This window comes from Lepidochelys kempii, chromosome 5, assembly GCF_965140265.1.
Source record: "Lepidochelys kempii isolate rLepKem1 chromosome 5, rLepKem1.hap2, whole genome shotgun sequence".
In the NCBI taxonomy this organism is placed as follows: Eukaryota; Metazoa; Chordata; order Testudines; family Cheloniidae; genus Lepidochelys; species Lepidochelys kempii.
The window spans coordinates 41120939-41137592 of record NC_133260.1 but is presented as its reverse complement, the minus strand read 5'-3'; the positions used below and the strand labels follow the sequence as shown (position 1 = coordinate 41137592).

Below are 16654 nucleotides of genomic sequence, written 5' to 3'. Positions count from 1 at the left end.
TTCTGTGATAAAAACAGGGTTTGAGTACTTGTGAAGTGAAAGATGCTTGTGTTCCAGGCGAGACAAACCAGCCTAAGGTTAGTATCTGCTCACATGACTCATGAGTCAGGCGATCAGGATTTGGTTCATGTTCTTTTCTGGGCCTTATCCCAAACTCCATAAGAGATGATACTGTAGTTATTCAAAATATCTAACATGCATTTGGGAAGTGAAAAATAAATGAACGATATTAACAACATTAATAATAACAAGGTTATTTCTTGAATTAGGAATACTATTGCTGCTCTTTGTCCTCTTAAGGTTCATGTTCTTCTAGGTAAAGTCAAATATGTGTTTATGGATTTTAATTTCTGATTATGCTTAAACATTTCTAGATTTGAGATTTGTGGTGTCCTGGAAAAATGGACAAAATCCTGATTCAATTAAAGATGAGCTTGAAATACATGTTGGATGAAATCCTGGTCCCAGTGAAGTCAATGGTAAAACTCCTATTGACTTCACTGGGGCTTGGATTTTACCTGTTATTCCTACATCAGTTTTGAGTACTTGAAAGTATTTTCCTGAGTATGAGCCCCCAATTCAGGAGCAGACTTAATAGTTCCATTGGCCTGGTGCCTCCTGAAGTGCCTAATTTTATACAAGAGCTTAAATACCTTGCTGACTCACAGCCCATATCTTCAGTATAAGTAATCACTCTGATTGGAGAGAATTTAAGTGGTGCTTAGAAGAAAATAGTTGTCATATGAACACAGATTCCAAAGACCCTTTGTGGATGGATTTATGCTCTCCATAATCCTGATTATCAAATTATTTTTAAAAAAAGAGTAGCATTAGGCAGCTTTCCATAAATAATGACTAATCCTGCAGCCCTTATGAATTCAAAATGCACGTTAAAGTCAGTGGGGATTTTTCCTGAGCAAAGACTGTATGACTTGTCCCTAATTTATGATTAATTGATATTTTTCTATTGAGAATTAAGATATAAATTGGGACACTTGTCTGATACATACGAGGTGGATCATGCATCTAATATCATCAGAGAAGGAAGAAACTAAAGCAGATCCATCCTCAGTGAACAAAGATAAGCAATTGAATTGAAAATGTAAAAAAAAAAAAAAAAGTTAGCAAAAGTAATATGTACAAATTGAAACTGCTCCTAGGCAGCCGTTATTTATACAACAGTCACTCATGCAGGAGACAACTCAAGTTCCCATAGAAAACAGAGCTAATACAAGGATACTGTGATGGTAAGAGTGAACTGTTTGGGAACAATTTGTGAACTGATGCAACAAAAACTGTCTGTCATCCAAATCAAGCATGCAGCCCTGGAGGTTGTACCTCCTGAAGTGGTGATCAGTGTTGTGAGAGGCTCGCTGTCATGATGCAGTGTGGCAAATATTCCAGTGACTGTCCCACTTATCAGCTGTCAAATATTTTCATGTTCATAGATACACGTATTTTCACAATTGTCCACACACCTTAGCATAATCATGGATTTCAATTCACTTTCCTGTGTCTCATGAAGCTTTCTTCATCCCCATCCCTATAAAAATAGGGCAGAGAATGTCCAGGTTCCGATGAAGTGAGCTGTAGCTCACGAAAGCTTATGCTTAAATAAATTTGTTAGTCTCTAAAGTGCCACAAGTACTCCTTTTCTTTTTGCGAATACAGACTAACACGGCTGCTACTCTGAAACCAGGTTTAAAACGTTATTACCATTGCTTTAGTAAGCGCTAAAGAATAACTGAGAGGCAACTGCATACTAGAGAGACCCTGCAGGGTGCCTTTCTGTCAACTGATTTTTCAACCTCTTCTTCTTACCTCCACACAGCTAACACAGAAGCCTGGACAATATCCAAGTGAGCCAGATCCTCAGCTGATGTAAACTGACATAACTCAGTGGAAATCAGTGTTAATTTTCTACCCTTTCTTATGTAACAGAGGATATTCTTGTTATTTATAGACATGTTTAATTCCTTTTTGAATCCCAGTAAGCCTTTGAATCTTGGTCTCTGTTATAGCTTGTGGCAATGAGTTCCACAGGTTAATTATGTGTTTGACTTCAGTGGGGCAGTGCTGATTTACATCAGCTGAGGATCTGGTTCCATACATTTAAAGGGTTAACTCTAACCATTTCTCAAGCTCCTTAATTCAGTCTTTAGGATTTGCTGTTAGAACCCTGCTATTTCATCTGAAAGTTAACAATTAATCAGATAATGTATTCAGAGTTAGTAAGATGGTCAGCATTATCACCAATAAGAAATGGTTAGGAAGCCTGCTGTGTATTTAAAAGTTGGAGAGAAATGTGTTGGAGAAACTGAAAGTTGCACATAACCTAGTAAGGATTAAAACTTGACTACACATGCCTTGGGTAGCCTACTGCAAGGAGCGAGAAACCTTGCCTACAGAAGCATCTGCCAACATAGTTCTGAAAAGCCAGAACATAATATCAAGTAAATTAGCTGCCCAGATGTCATGCACAGGTATATGAAAATTTCACACTTATTCCTGTTTATCGTCAAAAGGGAAGGACTTAACCCTGTAGCCTTATTCACAAATTTACTGCTTCTGGGGATGGAACTTTTGAGCATTGCAACAAAAAACATGGCAGCAAGTGGGATGTTCAGAAGAAGAGCTTGGAAGGATGGAAAGATTTCCATGCGAAGACAGAGTGAAAAGACTGGGATTATTTAATTTAGAGAGGAGATGAACAAAAAGGGGCATGAGAGAGATATATAAAATTATCGTTATTGTATAGAAGATCATTCCGATAGGATAAATAGGAGTTTCTCATAGGAGAAGAACAAGAAGCTATCCAATTAAATTTAAGATGTAACAAATTTAAAACTCATAGAGGAAATAACTTTTTAAATTATTTTTTACACAACACATAATTAATCTGTGGAACTCACTGACAAATCTAGCACTGATGGCAAGAGCACAGGAGGGTTCCAAAAAGAGTAAGAGATTTATATCACTAAGAAGAACGCTCTCAGTTGTATTAGCTAGAATAAGAAAGTATATAAGGGATCTCAATCTAAACCCTCCTGCTTCAAAACATACATCAATCTCAGATTGCCCGGAATTAGGATATAGCCCATAGATATTTTAGTACATACTTGTCTGTTACACCTTTCTCTGAAACTTCTGGTGCTGGCCATTGTCATATAAAGATGGACCATTGGTTTTAACTGGTAGGGCATTTCCTAAGTGCAGATAGAAAACCCCCTGTGTGCTTGTGAGCCTCTGAATAGCCATTGGGCCAAATCCTTCTGTCAGTTACACAGGCGCAACCCTCTTGATTTCAAGAATTTCAAGCCAGTTGATTTGCCTCATTGTAGTTGAGAGGAAAATTTGGCTCAGTGTTTGGAGGCTGCTGGTGTGATGCCCTTGCCACATTCCACTCAGAGCAGAGTTTTTTGGTTAACTTCAGTGGGGCCAGGATTTCACCCCTGATATTTTTCAGAACCTGCTTTATCTAACTGTCATTCTAACTAATTTGTGATTAGACTGAACAAAGGTATTTTAACCACTGTTTAGAGGCTATAAATCCCAAAGTCAACAGAAAATTCCTCTAGCCTTTGAGCTATACAAGCAAGATCATAGATTCTGTTTTTCCAGAACCCAGTTCTATGTGGTTTGATTATTTTCCTTGGATCATATTATCACCAGAATAGTGACCTATAAATATCTTCTTCCTTATCCCTCCTTGTCCAGTAATAATTGGATGCAACATAATTTATCCCTAAAATGGCAATTTTGCTTTGACATTGAGGTAAACAAAACCAGATTTATTTGGGTGTTTGTGCAAAAAACACCATCTCACTCCTAATCTTTTTTCCCCAAGAAGCCTTAGCTGGCATATTAACTTATAAATTGTACCAGAAAGGTCCACAGAAACAGAAAATGGAAAGCAAATAAAATGTAGCTGCAAAGAGCCTGAATTCAAAGACACACTATTGACCTCTTCCTAAAAAGGAAGAGGAACTGGAACAGGAGTGATAGAAGTGGATAGACATGCAAAATTTCTATATGGTTGTAGCATTAATTCCAACTAACTGTATTTAGAAAAGTCCATGAAGAATTTTTGTTAAGTTTTTGGTTAAACTGAATTCAGGTTGTGGTCTGATTTACGTGGTTAAATGGGGACTAATGGGGAATAAGCTGGTCTTTATGCCCCTGCATGGCTTCCATTCATATCTGCTGCAGGGCTTGGGAGGAAAGCAGGGGCTGCATGCCTGGTACTTCTCCCCCTTGAAGGGCAGTAGTGGAAAGAGATTCTGTGTCCACCCGCATTGTGGTGACCAGCATAGTGGAGCTAGTCCTAGGGTGGAGGGTAATTAATCAACTACTGGTAAAGGCTAGTAGCTTACTACTATTCCCTGAAAGCAGGGAAGGGATTGTTCCCCTTAGATGCACAATTCCTTCCTTCCCTGGGCGGTTCTGAGGCCATACAGTTATGTGCCACCCCTTACCCTGGGGTAGAGGGAAAAAGGACTGGCTAGCCCCAAATGATTAACATGAAACATACATTAGCTAGAAAAACAGTTTGTTTGAAATGAAAATGGAAGATCTTGAAATGAGTAGATTGTGTACACTCCATTTTGATGATCTAATATGAATGGCCACAAACTATGACTTCTAAAAATATTGAGTGAAGACCTGGCTAACGGGCTATTTCAAACCCTAGTTGTTCAGAACGTTCTCACCAGCACGTTTGAAATGCTTTTATTTTGTGAACAGATTAAAAGTGCAGGCTCTTTTTATAGGAGGCATCAAGCAAGACCAAGAAGTGCATACAGTTGCTTTGTACTAATTCCCAGGACATATTATGTTGCACAAAGCAATTACATGGCATTCACGACATAGCTACTTCCAGCAGTTTCAAGTGATCTCAGGGATTCAACCAGCTGTTTGTGTCCCATGAGAGAAATACAAAGGGTTCACTGAAAAGATGAAGATAGACACACAAATATTTGATTTTACAAACCTAAGCATGATTTTGTTTTAATTTCATAACTGTGTTGCACTTGTAAGTATGGAAAGAGTGAGCATTAACCTCTACTGTAAAGAGCAGTAAGTGAAATAAGAATTCCCTGGGCTGTTTTAATTGCTTGAGTTGTCATTTCTTGGAGCTAAAAGAGAATCATGGACATAAGACTTGATGGATAATTGAAGGGAAAATTGCTTTCTAACTATTTTTTTCAATAATGTAGGTACTTTTAATTTATAAGTACCTCAAGTGTGAGGTTTCTGACAGTATGAACGTATGAACCGTTGGACTAGAACAACTTTTAGAGTAATAACATTTGATGGTCTTGCCAGATGTCATCAGAAAAGTAATTTTCCCTATATTTGCAGTAAGTTTTGGAATTTCACCCATGTCCTCACTGTAATTAGACATTAATGACATTTGGACATAAAATAAATGATTTGTTTTATATACACTTGCAAGAACTTTATTCAATTAACAGGATAAATTCAGTCAGTAGAGCTCATTCCTTTCTAAAATTTAAATTATATATACTTTTCTTCTAATAGGCTTTTCTACCATTACACATTCAGTATAGTCTGTGATTGTTTTAGTAGACTATACACAGATTTGGTTTAAAATAGTATTTCTATTTGTAGCTAAGTAAGATATTGCACAGCAAAGTTTCACAAACTGACACAAACCTTTGTTTGGGGAAAAAAGCCACACACTTGACTTACTAAGTCATTGAACTCCTTTGGGAAAATCCTATGTGACACATGGAATAATACAGTCTCTTTCCCGCAAAAACAATGCTGCAGAACACTGGAACAGACATTTTTATTTATTAAGGAGAGAAAAGATCCTACATAACTCATCTTTAATCTTCCATGTTGCATAAAGCCCTGACATGACAGCAGCTGGACGCCACCAGTAACATCTAACCTTTGGTGATTTAACTCAAGAACATTAATTTTTTTAATTTCTGATAAAATGATAAACAGGTTTACTGTTTTATTACATCCCTAAAGCTGAGACCTATAAAAACATAGCCAGGGAAATGATGAACTGTCATTGCACTCTGAAACACTTACACTTCTTTTTCTATTACTTTCGCTCCTTTGAATGCTGCTATACATCTCCTACTTTCAGCAATGGCAATTCCTATTGACTTCTTCACAAATCATTATCTAGAAGCCAATATTTATTCAAAGTCCTTTTCATGTCATTTGAATAAAGGTCCCACTTGCATAGAGTACAGGCTATTCTATTTTTTAGGAGGGAAATAAGTCTCTTGCAATTTATCCAAAAAAGTGGGAGGGGGAGTGGAAAGCTGAAAGATTAAAAGTGAAGTGAATAAAAATAAAAATAAATATACATTTAAGGCTGAGAACATCCTTATAAACCCTGGAATGAATTGTTAATACTCATTTTAGCAATTGTCCAGCTACAGGTTAATTGCCAAATTACTGGAATCTGAGGTATACATTCAACTATAGAAAAATGAATAATTTTAATAATAAACCGGTTTTATGGCTTGCTCTTAAAAGATGAACGTAAATGTTTACTGAGAAGTAGATGCAATCATCTTAATTAGCAGCTAGTAAAAGACTGATTCAACCAAGCAGTTGTGTTATTGTCGTCAGCCATTCCAGAATTATGTAACAGTAAGCTCTTATTATAAAGATTTATTTGGTTAATGTCAGATGAGAAAAATGACCTGGAAGAGTATTTTTGTCTAAGGCAATTACAAGCATAACACTGTATCTTTTAAAATCAGTGGGTTACATTCTGGCCCTTTAAGGCTGCCTCAGACCATTCAGGTGGTACAAAGCTCCCATGCTGTTGGTTTCACCGACTGCATGGGTATTTCCCCGACAAAGGGAAAAGGAGTACTTGTGGCAGCTTAGCGACTAACAAATTTATCTGAGCATAAGCTTTCGTGAGCTACAGATCACTTCATCGGATGCATTCAGTGCATTCCCACTGAATGCATCCGATGAAGTGAGCTGGAGCTCACGAAAGCTTATGCTCAGATAAATTGGTTAGTCTCTAAGGTGCCACAAGTACTCCTTTTCTTTTTGTGAATACAGACTAACATGGCTGCTGCTCTGATCCCCGACAAAGGGTAATCCCAGAATACCAGATCCTAAACCCAGGCACAGGTGGTGTGATTAGGAAAACAGGCATGTGGCTAGAACTCTGCAGCACTCTGATGATCTCTGGTTTCCACAATGCTCGTCTGAATATCATTGCAGTTGACACAACTAAGGCTTTTCTTGCTCTGTGATACCAGACCTATGCTCAACAGTGTGAAGATGAGGAAAGTGTAGGGATGGTTTATGACACTTTTGTAGCCCTTTTCCCCACCAGAGCTGCATCAGGTGCAGAAGGGCTGGTCCTGAGGATCTGGCCTAATGTTTATCATGCAATTTTCAATCACTAAAGTGAGAGACCCAGATCCAGTGCAAGGAGGCGTAAATTGACCTCACTCAGGGTTAAGCTATAACTTTAGTTTCTCCTGAGAGCTCCTGACATAAAAGAAACTCACCCTATGGCCTATGAACACTGACAACATTTTTGATTGTGCACCAATAATAATTTAGGACTGCAAGTGAAAAAAAAAGTAGCTAACTGCAACCTGCTAGTATTCAAGTACAAAATTCAAATCAATGTGTGACACCATCATCAGTAGCATAATAACCAGGAATGGTGCAACTAGAGACAGTCTGTTCCCTTCTCTATATTGAGCAACTGAAATCAATTTTCTGAAGTACAGAATAATCTTTGAAATGAAATAAATAATCACATTCATGCTCATCCAGGGCACCAGTCCCCAACATTCAAGGGCTAAGCAAGAAATGCCTTTGGTAGTGTTCTGTGGGAGCTGGAGTGGCTGAAGGGGGAAGGAAGCAGCATCTCTGCAGGGTTGTTACTCTGAGGGTGGGGAAGTGGCATGTCAGGAGTAGGGCAGGGACAGATCTGGGGAGCATGCTATGTGACATGCTTCTCTTAGGACCTGATGGAAGCCTGAGTGGAAATCCATGTGGGACAATGTACTAGCAACTGAATTAACTCTCACTGTACCCTGTGCCCTCCCTCCAGAGCAGGGATTATGGTTCAGGTGGAGACTGCCATGGGCAGCAGAGTCCTTTAAGGACTCATCTTGCCAAGGTTGGGGGGAACAGTAGAGGAGCTAGGCCTGGGGAGCCCTCATTTGGACTGTTCAGTCATTTACATGCTTAGTAATATTTGAGACTTAATATTTAATATGTTAAAGTGCTTAGGCCATCACACCACTAAGGAGTGCTTAGGCCATCACACCCTTTGCCTGCACCACTTCTCCCTCTCATGGAGGTGGCTCCCTCTACTGGCCACGATTTAGCTCAGCTCCCTCCCTCCCACCCCAACACACCCATTTTACAGATGTAACTGTAAGACAGATGAAGACTAGAGCTGACTGAAAAGTTTCAAATTTAAAAAAGAGGTTGTGTAAAAATGTTCCCATTGTTTGACCTGCTCTAGATAAGACACCCATTTTCAGAAACGGCCATTGCTTTTGCTACCCCCTCCCACAACAATCAATTGGAGTCTGCAGGCCTCTGAAAAAACAAACCCTAATTGCCTCATTGTGGGGCAGCCCAGAACTGAAGCACCCAGGATCAGAGGACACTTGGCAGTTCTGGCCTATGTTATCTTCCCAAGGCCACACAAGGAGCCTGTGGCAGAATCTGCACTCAAACTCCTGGCTTCTTGCTTCCCAGTTTTGTGCTCCACTCATTTGCCCAGGCTGGCTCAAAATTACCTCTTAGCCAGAGGCACTGGGTTGTTGTTGTTGTTGTTTTAAACTATATCTAATCCCTTGAAAGCCATTACTGTGCTGTGAATTTCACCTGGTATTAGCAGGGAAATAATGTCTGAGCCGTGTTGTGTTCAGGAGTAAGACATACCTGAGTATCAATCATTGACATGTCCTATTTCCCCTCACCTTGCATACAAGGGAGCATAGGGTATGCCCGTGCATTTAATCAGAAAGCATTGCAGGCTCCTGCTATGCCTGCCCATCAGCTCAAGGGGTTTCAAGCAGGAAAGCTTGAAAGCCTGAAAGTGAAGTTCTGCAGTAGCATCACCTCTCTTCTAAGTAATAAGTCACACCCGAACTAAAGAGTTTATCCAAACCTGATGAAGTTCTGGACCCAGCGGTATCTTTGGGGTCCACTCCTAAGTACAGATTAACAAGTATGAGTGTGTGTACCTGGGTCATTGGGCCTAATTATAAATGTAGTTTATTTGGAAATTGTCAGAAATCTTGCTGTCAAGACATTTGCAGGGCAGCAACGCAAAATAATTGGAAAGATCCTTTCAGGTCATTCAGGGTGACAAGAGGATAAAAACCATACCAAGTAATCCTCCCAGTAATGTCACCTTCCAAGTAAAGCAGAAGTTAAACCTGTCATTCATGAAACTTTGTATGTGATCCCTGATCAGAAGCCGCCTCCTACTCTTCTGACTATTTGGAATGTTTACTGTATATTAATCTATTTATTTGTGATACCTCAACCTGATACTATCTTCATTTAAGATTGTTCCCAGCGATATTTTTCTCATTTCATTCTCTCTTTCAGACCCAGCCTTCCCCACTTTTATGAAGCGCAACTGTATGTTATTGTTTTATCTTCTGAGGCTCCTGATTGCAATAGGTTGTTGCATTGTAATTTCCTGTGATGCAACTTGAAGAAAGCTAGCTCGGCGCTGCTGTGTTTGGAGGGAAACAGCACGTGGCCCTCAGATTTCAGAGCCACCAAGGCTCCGAGGACACAGACTCGCCTCTTGGTTTCAGGGCATTAGCTGAAATGACAGGAATCACCAGGAATGTTTTTTTTTTTCTTTTTTCCCCATTACTACAGCGCTTTGAAATGATTGAGTGGGAACCGTGCCCGGCACTGCATTGTAAAACAATACATCTCAGGACACCCACACCACACTACTGGATAGCGACCTATCTTGATTTTTTTTTTAAGTTGCTTTATTGATTGCTCTGCTACCCAGCTAACAGCCCAGGAGTTTCATGATCACGGATGACAGAACTATCATTTGACACAGTGTAAGAGGAATTACCGGTAGCGTGTGTCTGTACCTACCTATACACACTTCATGGCTATTTAGGTCCCATACTTGGTAGTATGGGACATACTTTGCATTTACTTTGATTTTAAAACACACTACTCAATAAAATGAGAGCGTTACTTGTATTTTGAAGATTCAAGGCATGCATATTTCCCCACGCCACTCACCATATTGGCATACATTTGTTTTCGTTTGTAATTCAGACAGCTACTCCTTTGTTCCTTTCATCCAAGCAATTATAAAAACCCATTGCCATCTAACAGAGGAGCCAAATAATTGTAACCTCATTTCGGAGTGATAAACTGCAATGTGGGGATTTTTTAAATGGATTGTGATCTCTGGGTGGCATGCTAATAAAGCGCAGAATTTCCCCAAGTATATGATACAATAAGTACGTGTTTGGGCTGGTTCTGCTTAGCTCCCAACGAACCGCCTGGGCATCGCTTGCTGCGCGGCTTGCAAGGGTCCCGGGGAAGGGCCGCTGGATGTAAAGCTTTCCCCCGGAGAAGCGAAGCCGCGCGCCCCAGCCACTGAAGTGCTGTCGAGAGAGAATGACTTCTGCGGAGAAGTCACCTCCAGCTGCCTTGGGTGAGCTCTTCCCCGAGGGTGTGCCGGACCCCTGTCAGCCTCAGGTATGGGAGAGCCGCGATCCCTGGCACGCCGTGTACCTGCAGGTGGCGACAAACGCCCTTGGAGTTCGGAGCTGTCCCGGGCGCTGCAGGCGGACACAGCCGGCCCACGGCAGCGGCCGAAGAGTTTCACCGGAGTTGAGTCTCGGGAAAAGCGTCTGCACCGCCGGCTGCTCTCGCTACGGCCGGGGATCGCTCCCAAGCGCTTCCACACGGCTCACAGAGCGACTCCCGCCGGGGCAGGAGTTTGCATTGAAAAGCGAACCGCGAAGGAAAGGGCCGAAGCTGCGCGGGGAGGGGAACAGGAGGCAGCCACGCACTCCGTGAGGTGCATCATCCACTTCAGCCTGCACATGTCCCCCCGATTCCCCAGCCCTGGCATGTGGCCACAGCGAGCATCGCTCCGGGCATGGCACCGCAGAACCACGCCGCGCCCCGCTCCCCCCGCCAGCCTGCCGGGCTGCTGGCCACAGGGCAGGGGAGGATGCAAGCCCACGACACCGCCCGGGCACCCAAGCTCGGGTCCTCGGGGCTGACTGGTGTATTGACTGGGAGACGCTGGAGGTAGTTTGGAAGCCGCACAGAGTGGCGGCACCAGGTAGCTCCAAACGGGTTGCCGGGGCTTTCCTCGGTGAGGGAGGGGGCGGATCGCGTCGCTGGATGTTGCCCCAGCGGGTGCAGAGGATGCTCCGCCCGCGCGGTTGATGAAAGGGGCCGGAGTACAATGGCAGCCCGGCAGCCAGAGCCACCCCAGAGGAGAGGGGGCGGGGGAAGAGAGCGAAAGCAGGGACAGGGGCGGGGGGAGAGGGAGAGCAGATCAAACAGGGAGCGAGCGGGAGGGGAGCGGAGGGGGAGCAGGAGCAGCCAGGGGCACAGCGCGAGACAGAGGGAGTGAAGGGGAGAAGCCGCCAGCGCCAGCGAGGCTGCTCCGCGCCAGCCCCTCGGAGCCCGGCGGGTTCCTGCGGGGAGAGGAGGGCCGGGGCCGCCGGGCGCTCAGCCGCACTTCGCCCCGGAGATCGGCCCGGGCAGGCACCGCCACTCCGCGCCGCCTGACGTCGTGTGAACCGCGCGCTCCTGGATGCCCGCAGCCGCTCCCGCCCATGGCTCTCCGGCGTGGCCAGGCGCACTGGCGGCGCGGCGCGCCCGGGGGCCCGAGGCGATGACTCGCGGCAGGAGAGCGGAGCACTCGCCACCGGCCCGCCGGAGCGCGGAGGAGTGACCGCGCCGCGCTCTGCCCATGAGCTCCTAGCTGCCCCGGCATGGATGTGGCCAACAACACTACCTCTCCCACCGACCAGTCCTCCGCGAGGGGCGCGGGCGCCGCGGTGACCCTCAGCTACCAGCTCCTCACCTCCCTCTTCCTGGGCGCCCTCATCCTCTGCGCCCTGCTGGGCAACGCCTGCGTGATCGCGGCCATAGCCCTGGAGCGCTCCCTGCAGAACGTGGCCAACTATCTCATCGGCTCCCTGGCCGTCACCGATCTGATGGTCTCGGTGCTGGTGCTCCCCATGGCCGCCCTCTACCAGGTGCTGAACAAGTGGACGCTGGGGCAGGTCACCTGCGATATCTTCATCTCCCTGGACGTGCTGTGCTGCACCTCCTCCATCCTCCACCTGTGCGCCATCGCCCTGGACAGGTACTGGGCCATCACCGACCCCATCGACTATGTCAACAAGCGGACTCCCAGGCGAGCGGCTGTGCTCATCAGCCTGACCTGGCTCATCGGCTTCTTGATCTCCATCCCGCCCATGCTGGGCTGGCGGACGCCGGAGGACAGGTCGGACCCCGACGCCTGCACCATCAGCAAGGATCACGGCTACACCATCTACTCCACCTTCGGCGCCTTCTACATCCCCCTGCTGCTGATGCTGGTGCTCTACGGGCGGATCTTCAGGGCGGCCCGGTTCCGGATCCGCAAGACCGTCAAGAAAGCGGAGAAGAAGAAGATCGCGGACACCTGCCTGACGGTCTCCCCGGCCACCCTGCAGAAGAAAAGCAACGGGGAGCCCAGCAAGAGCTGGAAGCGGACGGTGGAGCCCAAGCCCAGCGCGTGTGTCAACGGGGCCGTGAGACACGGGGAGGAGGGAGCCGCTCTGGAGGTCATCGAGGTCCAGCATTATCACAACTCCTCCAGAACTCACCTGCCCCTGCCCAGCGAGCCCTGCAGCACCCCGCTGGCCCCATCCTTCGAGAAGAAGAACGAGAGGAGCACCGAGGCCAAGAGGAAGATGGCTCTGGCCAGGGAAAGGAAAACGGTCAAAACCCTGGGCATCATCATGGGCACGTTCATCCTCTGCTGGCTGCCCTTCTTCATCGTGGCCCTGGTCTTGCCCTTTTGTGACAGTGAGTGCAACATGCCGGACTGGCTGGGGGCAGTCATCAACTGGCTGGGCTATTCCAACTCCCTCCTCAACCCCGTCATCTACGCCTATTTCAACAAAGATTTCCAAAGTGCTTTTAAGAAAATTATCAAGTGCAAGTTTTGCAGGCAGTGAAGGACACTCCCTTCTCGGGGGCTCCCTGCGGTTGCTTCATCAAACTCCACATCTCTTCTCCTACTACATTGTCTGCTTGTTGCCCCTTGTACACCCCCACCGGTGACCACTCTCCCCAGGACTGCGGCAGGGGCAGCTCCACTTTACCGCGCAGCACCGGAGTGTCTCCTCATCGTTACAACGCTCAGCGTGCTGCAAATCCAATAGTTCAGACTCCGGTGCAGCGTCTGCCATTGTTCCACGGGGAGACAATGCCGCTCCGGATTCCAATCCCTCGCCTCCCAAAGCGTCACAAACTGAGTCAGCCCCTTTCTGAACTACTGCAAATTTAGCACTTGCAATTCAGCGCTTTGGAAAACGGACTGGCACGTGTTCCCCAGCTAACCGGAGCGCCGTCTGCTCCTCTGAGTTTACACAGTACTCAGACCGTTTAATAAAAAGAAAAGGAGTACTTGTGGCACCTTAGAGACTAACAAATTTAATGACCGTTTAATGACACCCTATTTCGCCACTTGTATTTATTTTGGGTAGACCTTGGGTTTGCAGATCGTTGCTTGTGGTCCCTGTTAACCACCTTGTCTGCTCGAGTAGCATCGGTTAAATAAACCATCCTATGCATAAAACCTTCTTGTCTTTCTTTCTTGGATTAAAAGAAGATTGCAGAGCGCTCTGAGTCTAACCTAGATCTGGTCGAATAAGTACGAGTTTGAAGCAGTTCTTTCCACAGTGGAGGAAGGGGCTTAAAAAGTTACGTCGCTGGCAGCGAGATGGAAAAGTGAATTTCGTTTTGGGGGGAAAATATAATTTTATAACCTTTCAAGGTACTTCTGATCTCATTACTAACTGCTATGTCTGTATCATGTATTTATAATAGCCCGCTACCTTTCAGTGCATGGGAGTTACGTTGTTTACATGAGAGAGATTTTGCTAAACATGAAGTCATTACAATTCACCTAATTATAAACAGATTTTTAAAAAACAGCCTAATCGAACGAGGATTTCTCATTAAGAAAGCACACGGAACCCATCTGCGTGACTACCAAGCGCAAATACATATATTGTTTAAAAATTCTTGAAAATAAGACGCAAGTTTTCATTTTGAAAAGCACCCTAAAAGTATGACTAGGAATCACACTGCTCGTTTGGGAAACAAGTAGCCTTTTACTGAAGTTTGAAACGATTTGCTAGGTGCTGCTTTCTCTCTCTTGCCCTCTCTCTCCTCCTCCCCAGCTAAACCAGGGTAATCACATTTTGATGCTGTGCGGTGAAAAGGGCAATAAATCAATGAGTCTCTCTCCCGGCACAGGTGATTAGCTACGGTATTGTTGCTGAACAAACACTCACCCTATAGCAAGGAATAAAGAGAGTGTAGTACTAGTCACACTTCACTTGCAAAGTGTGGAAAAGTAAACAAATACTGTCAGCTCTGACTTCTTGGCAGTTCAACAAAACTTTCCTGAATACTTCGCCCAATGCCAATTTCCTCCTTTGAAACAAAACCCCCCACCTTTGACTCAAGAAAGTTGCAGAGGTGGGTTTTTTTTTAAATAATACTTTGCTTTTGATGAGAGTGAAGAAATAACCTGATTTGTATTGAAAGGTATCACTAACAGCTCTTTCTAAAGTCAGAAATTGGGGTAGCTTAAACTGTGATTTCAACTGAATTGCCAGAATGTCTATTTTGTATAGTGCCTCTTAGTTTCACACAGGGTATGCATCGTGATCTGTTATTCCGTTCAGATCTGACAGGGTTGCATATTATTTTGCACTATTAAACGGATTGAATTCTTTGTATTTGGGAAGGTAGTTAGAGATCGAATGCTTGAGCCAAAAATACATATTTCTCTTCTTTAGTTTGTCATAATCTGTACTACCTATAGGTAAATGGGAATGTTAATTCTGTGCTTCACGTGAATGTAAATGTCAAGTCGTTTATGAATTTAAACAGCTTCCAAAGTTAAATGATAGCAATGCTTTGAATATGTTCAGATAGTCTAATTTCTGATAAGAAAATTTATTTGACCTCATTTTCTCAATTAAAGTGAACTTTGATCTTATTTTCCCCTTTCTCTCTGATCACTCCTAACTCCGTGTATATTCTGGATTTTCTTTATTTTAAAACGAAGTTGTATTTTTAAGTGCACAAGATTCCAAGGAAAATTAATGTACAGTCATTTATGAAGGAGTTGAAAATTTAGCCTACCACTTAAGTTGAAGATCTTGTGACTTGAGTTCAAAGAACCAGCAAGTGCGTTTTAAGTGAATGGTTTTAATTTTGTTGAACCTATAGGAATCTATCTATCATCTATTTATCTGTCTCCACATACACGTATCCAGTAGGCGGGCATGCGTTTGAAACAATGATACAATCACACGTGCGTTTGTGTAGGTGTGAGAGTGAGTGGGTTGATGGTTTTATGTACATCTCGTTTATATTTCAAATTTAAACCTGCTTAAATTTCATCTGAACGGTGCATTTTAGCCCCCCTCCCCGTTTTTTACTTGCACTGAATCTCCAAGACATTTCAGAAACATTAAAAAAAAAACTTGCTAAAGCTGGAAACTTTTATCGCAGCCAACCGATGGATGCTTCCCTTTCATCCCCCCCCCCCCCCTTCAAAGAGAAGCGATAGCCCCAGCGTAGGTGGTCCTCCTGTCCCAACGCCTACACGCTTTGCACTAGGGATGGAAGGACAGAAGCCGAGGAAGTGTTTGCAGGAGGGAGCCATCTCTCAGGTCACTCGCCTGATCTGGCCAGCGGGTCGGGGTCGAGAGTGGAAGGGCTGGACCTGCCATCAGCGCAGCTTGCCCTAGTGTAATTCCATTCTCCGCTTCGCTAGAGCCCGGCTGCACGGAGACCCAGGTCTTAATTAAAGGGCCTCCCCCGTGCGCGCTGGGCCCCAGAGCAGGAGGCCGGCGGAGGCCGCCAGTGGCCAGCTGACAGAAAACACCCCTCATTAGCATTGGCTCACGAGCGCTGACTTGTTTTGCTTGTGACAGCTTAGGCATGACGTCAGCCAAAGGGACAGCAAGGGGCTCTAACGACTGGCCCAGACCAAGCCCTAGCCCAGAGGAACTGGTTTTAAAGGGAGAGTAGCACGTTTCAGCCCGGAATCTATTTCCCCTCCCTAGCCCCTCTTTTTGTAGTCACCAGGGTGCCTCACCTGCCCCTGGGAGGGGCCTCTCGCGTGGGGGAGGGGGTATATTTCCCCTGTCTCTCGGGTACTTACAGAGCAGCTCCAAGGCGCAGTAGCAAGGCGCGGATTGCAGCCCGCTGCTAAACCCATGAGTGTCTGTCATTGGCCCCTCATCTGCCGCCCCCGCAATCTCCACTTCAAAGAGAGGGGCCGCAGCTGGCGGAGGGGAAGGGAGCAGCCTCACCTCTCCCATTAATGGCAGGCTCAGCGCACTGGCGTAGGGCTGGAGCGGTT

At 45.0% G+C, this 16654-nt stretch overlaps 1 protein-coding gene across 1 annotated transcript; it reads left to right on the top strand.

Moving 5' to 3' along the window:
- The first annotated feature begins 11852 nt into the window (after window positions 1–11852).
- On the top strand, window positions 11853–13813 carry HTR1A (5-hydroxytryptamine receptor 1A). The gene has a single exon (XM_073346192.1). The coding sequence runs from the start codon at window positions 11988–11990 to the stop codon at window positions 13221–13223; it is 1236 nt and encodes a 411-aa protein (XP_073202293.1). The 5' UTR covers window positions 11853–11987; the 3' UTR covers window positions 13224–13813.
- The last annotated feature ends 2841 nt before the right edge of the window (window positions 13814–16654 follow it).

What these genes read in the sequence shown, in the direction of transcription:
- HTR1A (XM_073346192.1), top strand. Translation starts at nt 11,988, where the DNA reads ATGGATGTGGCCAACAACACTACCTCTCCCACCGACCAGTCCTCCGCG.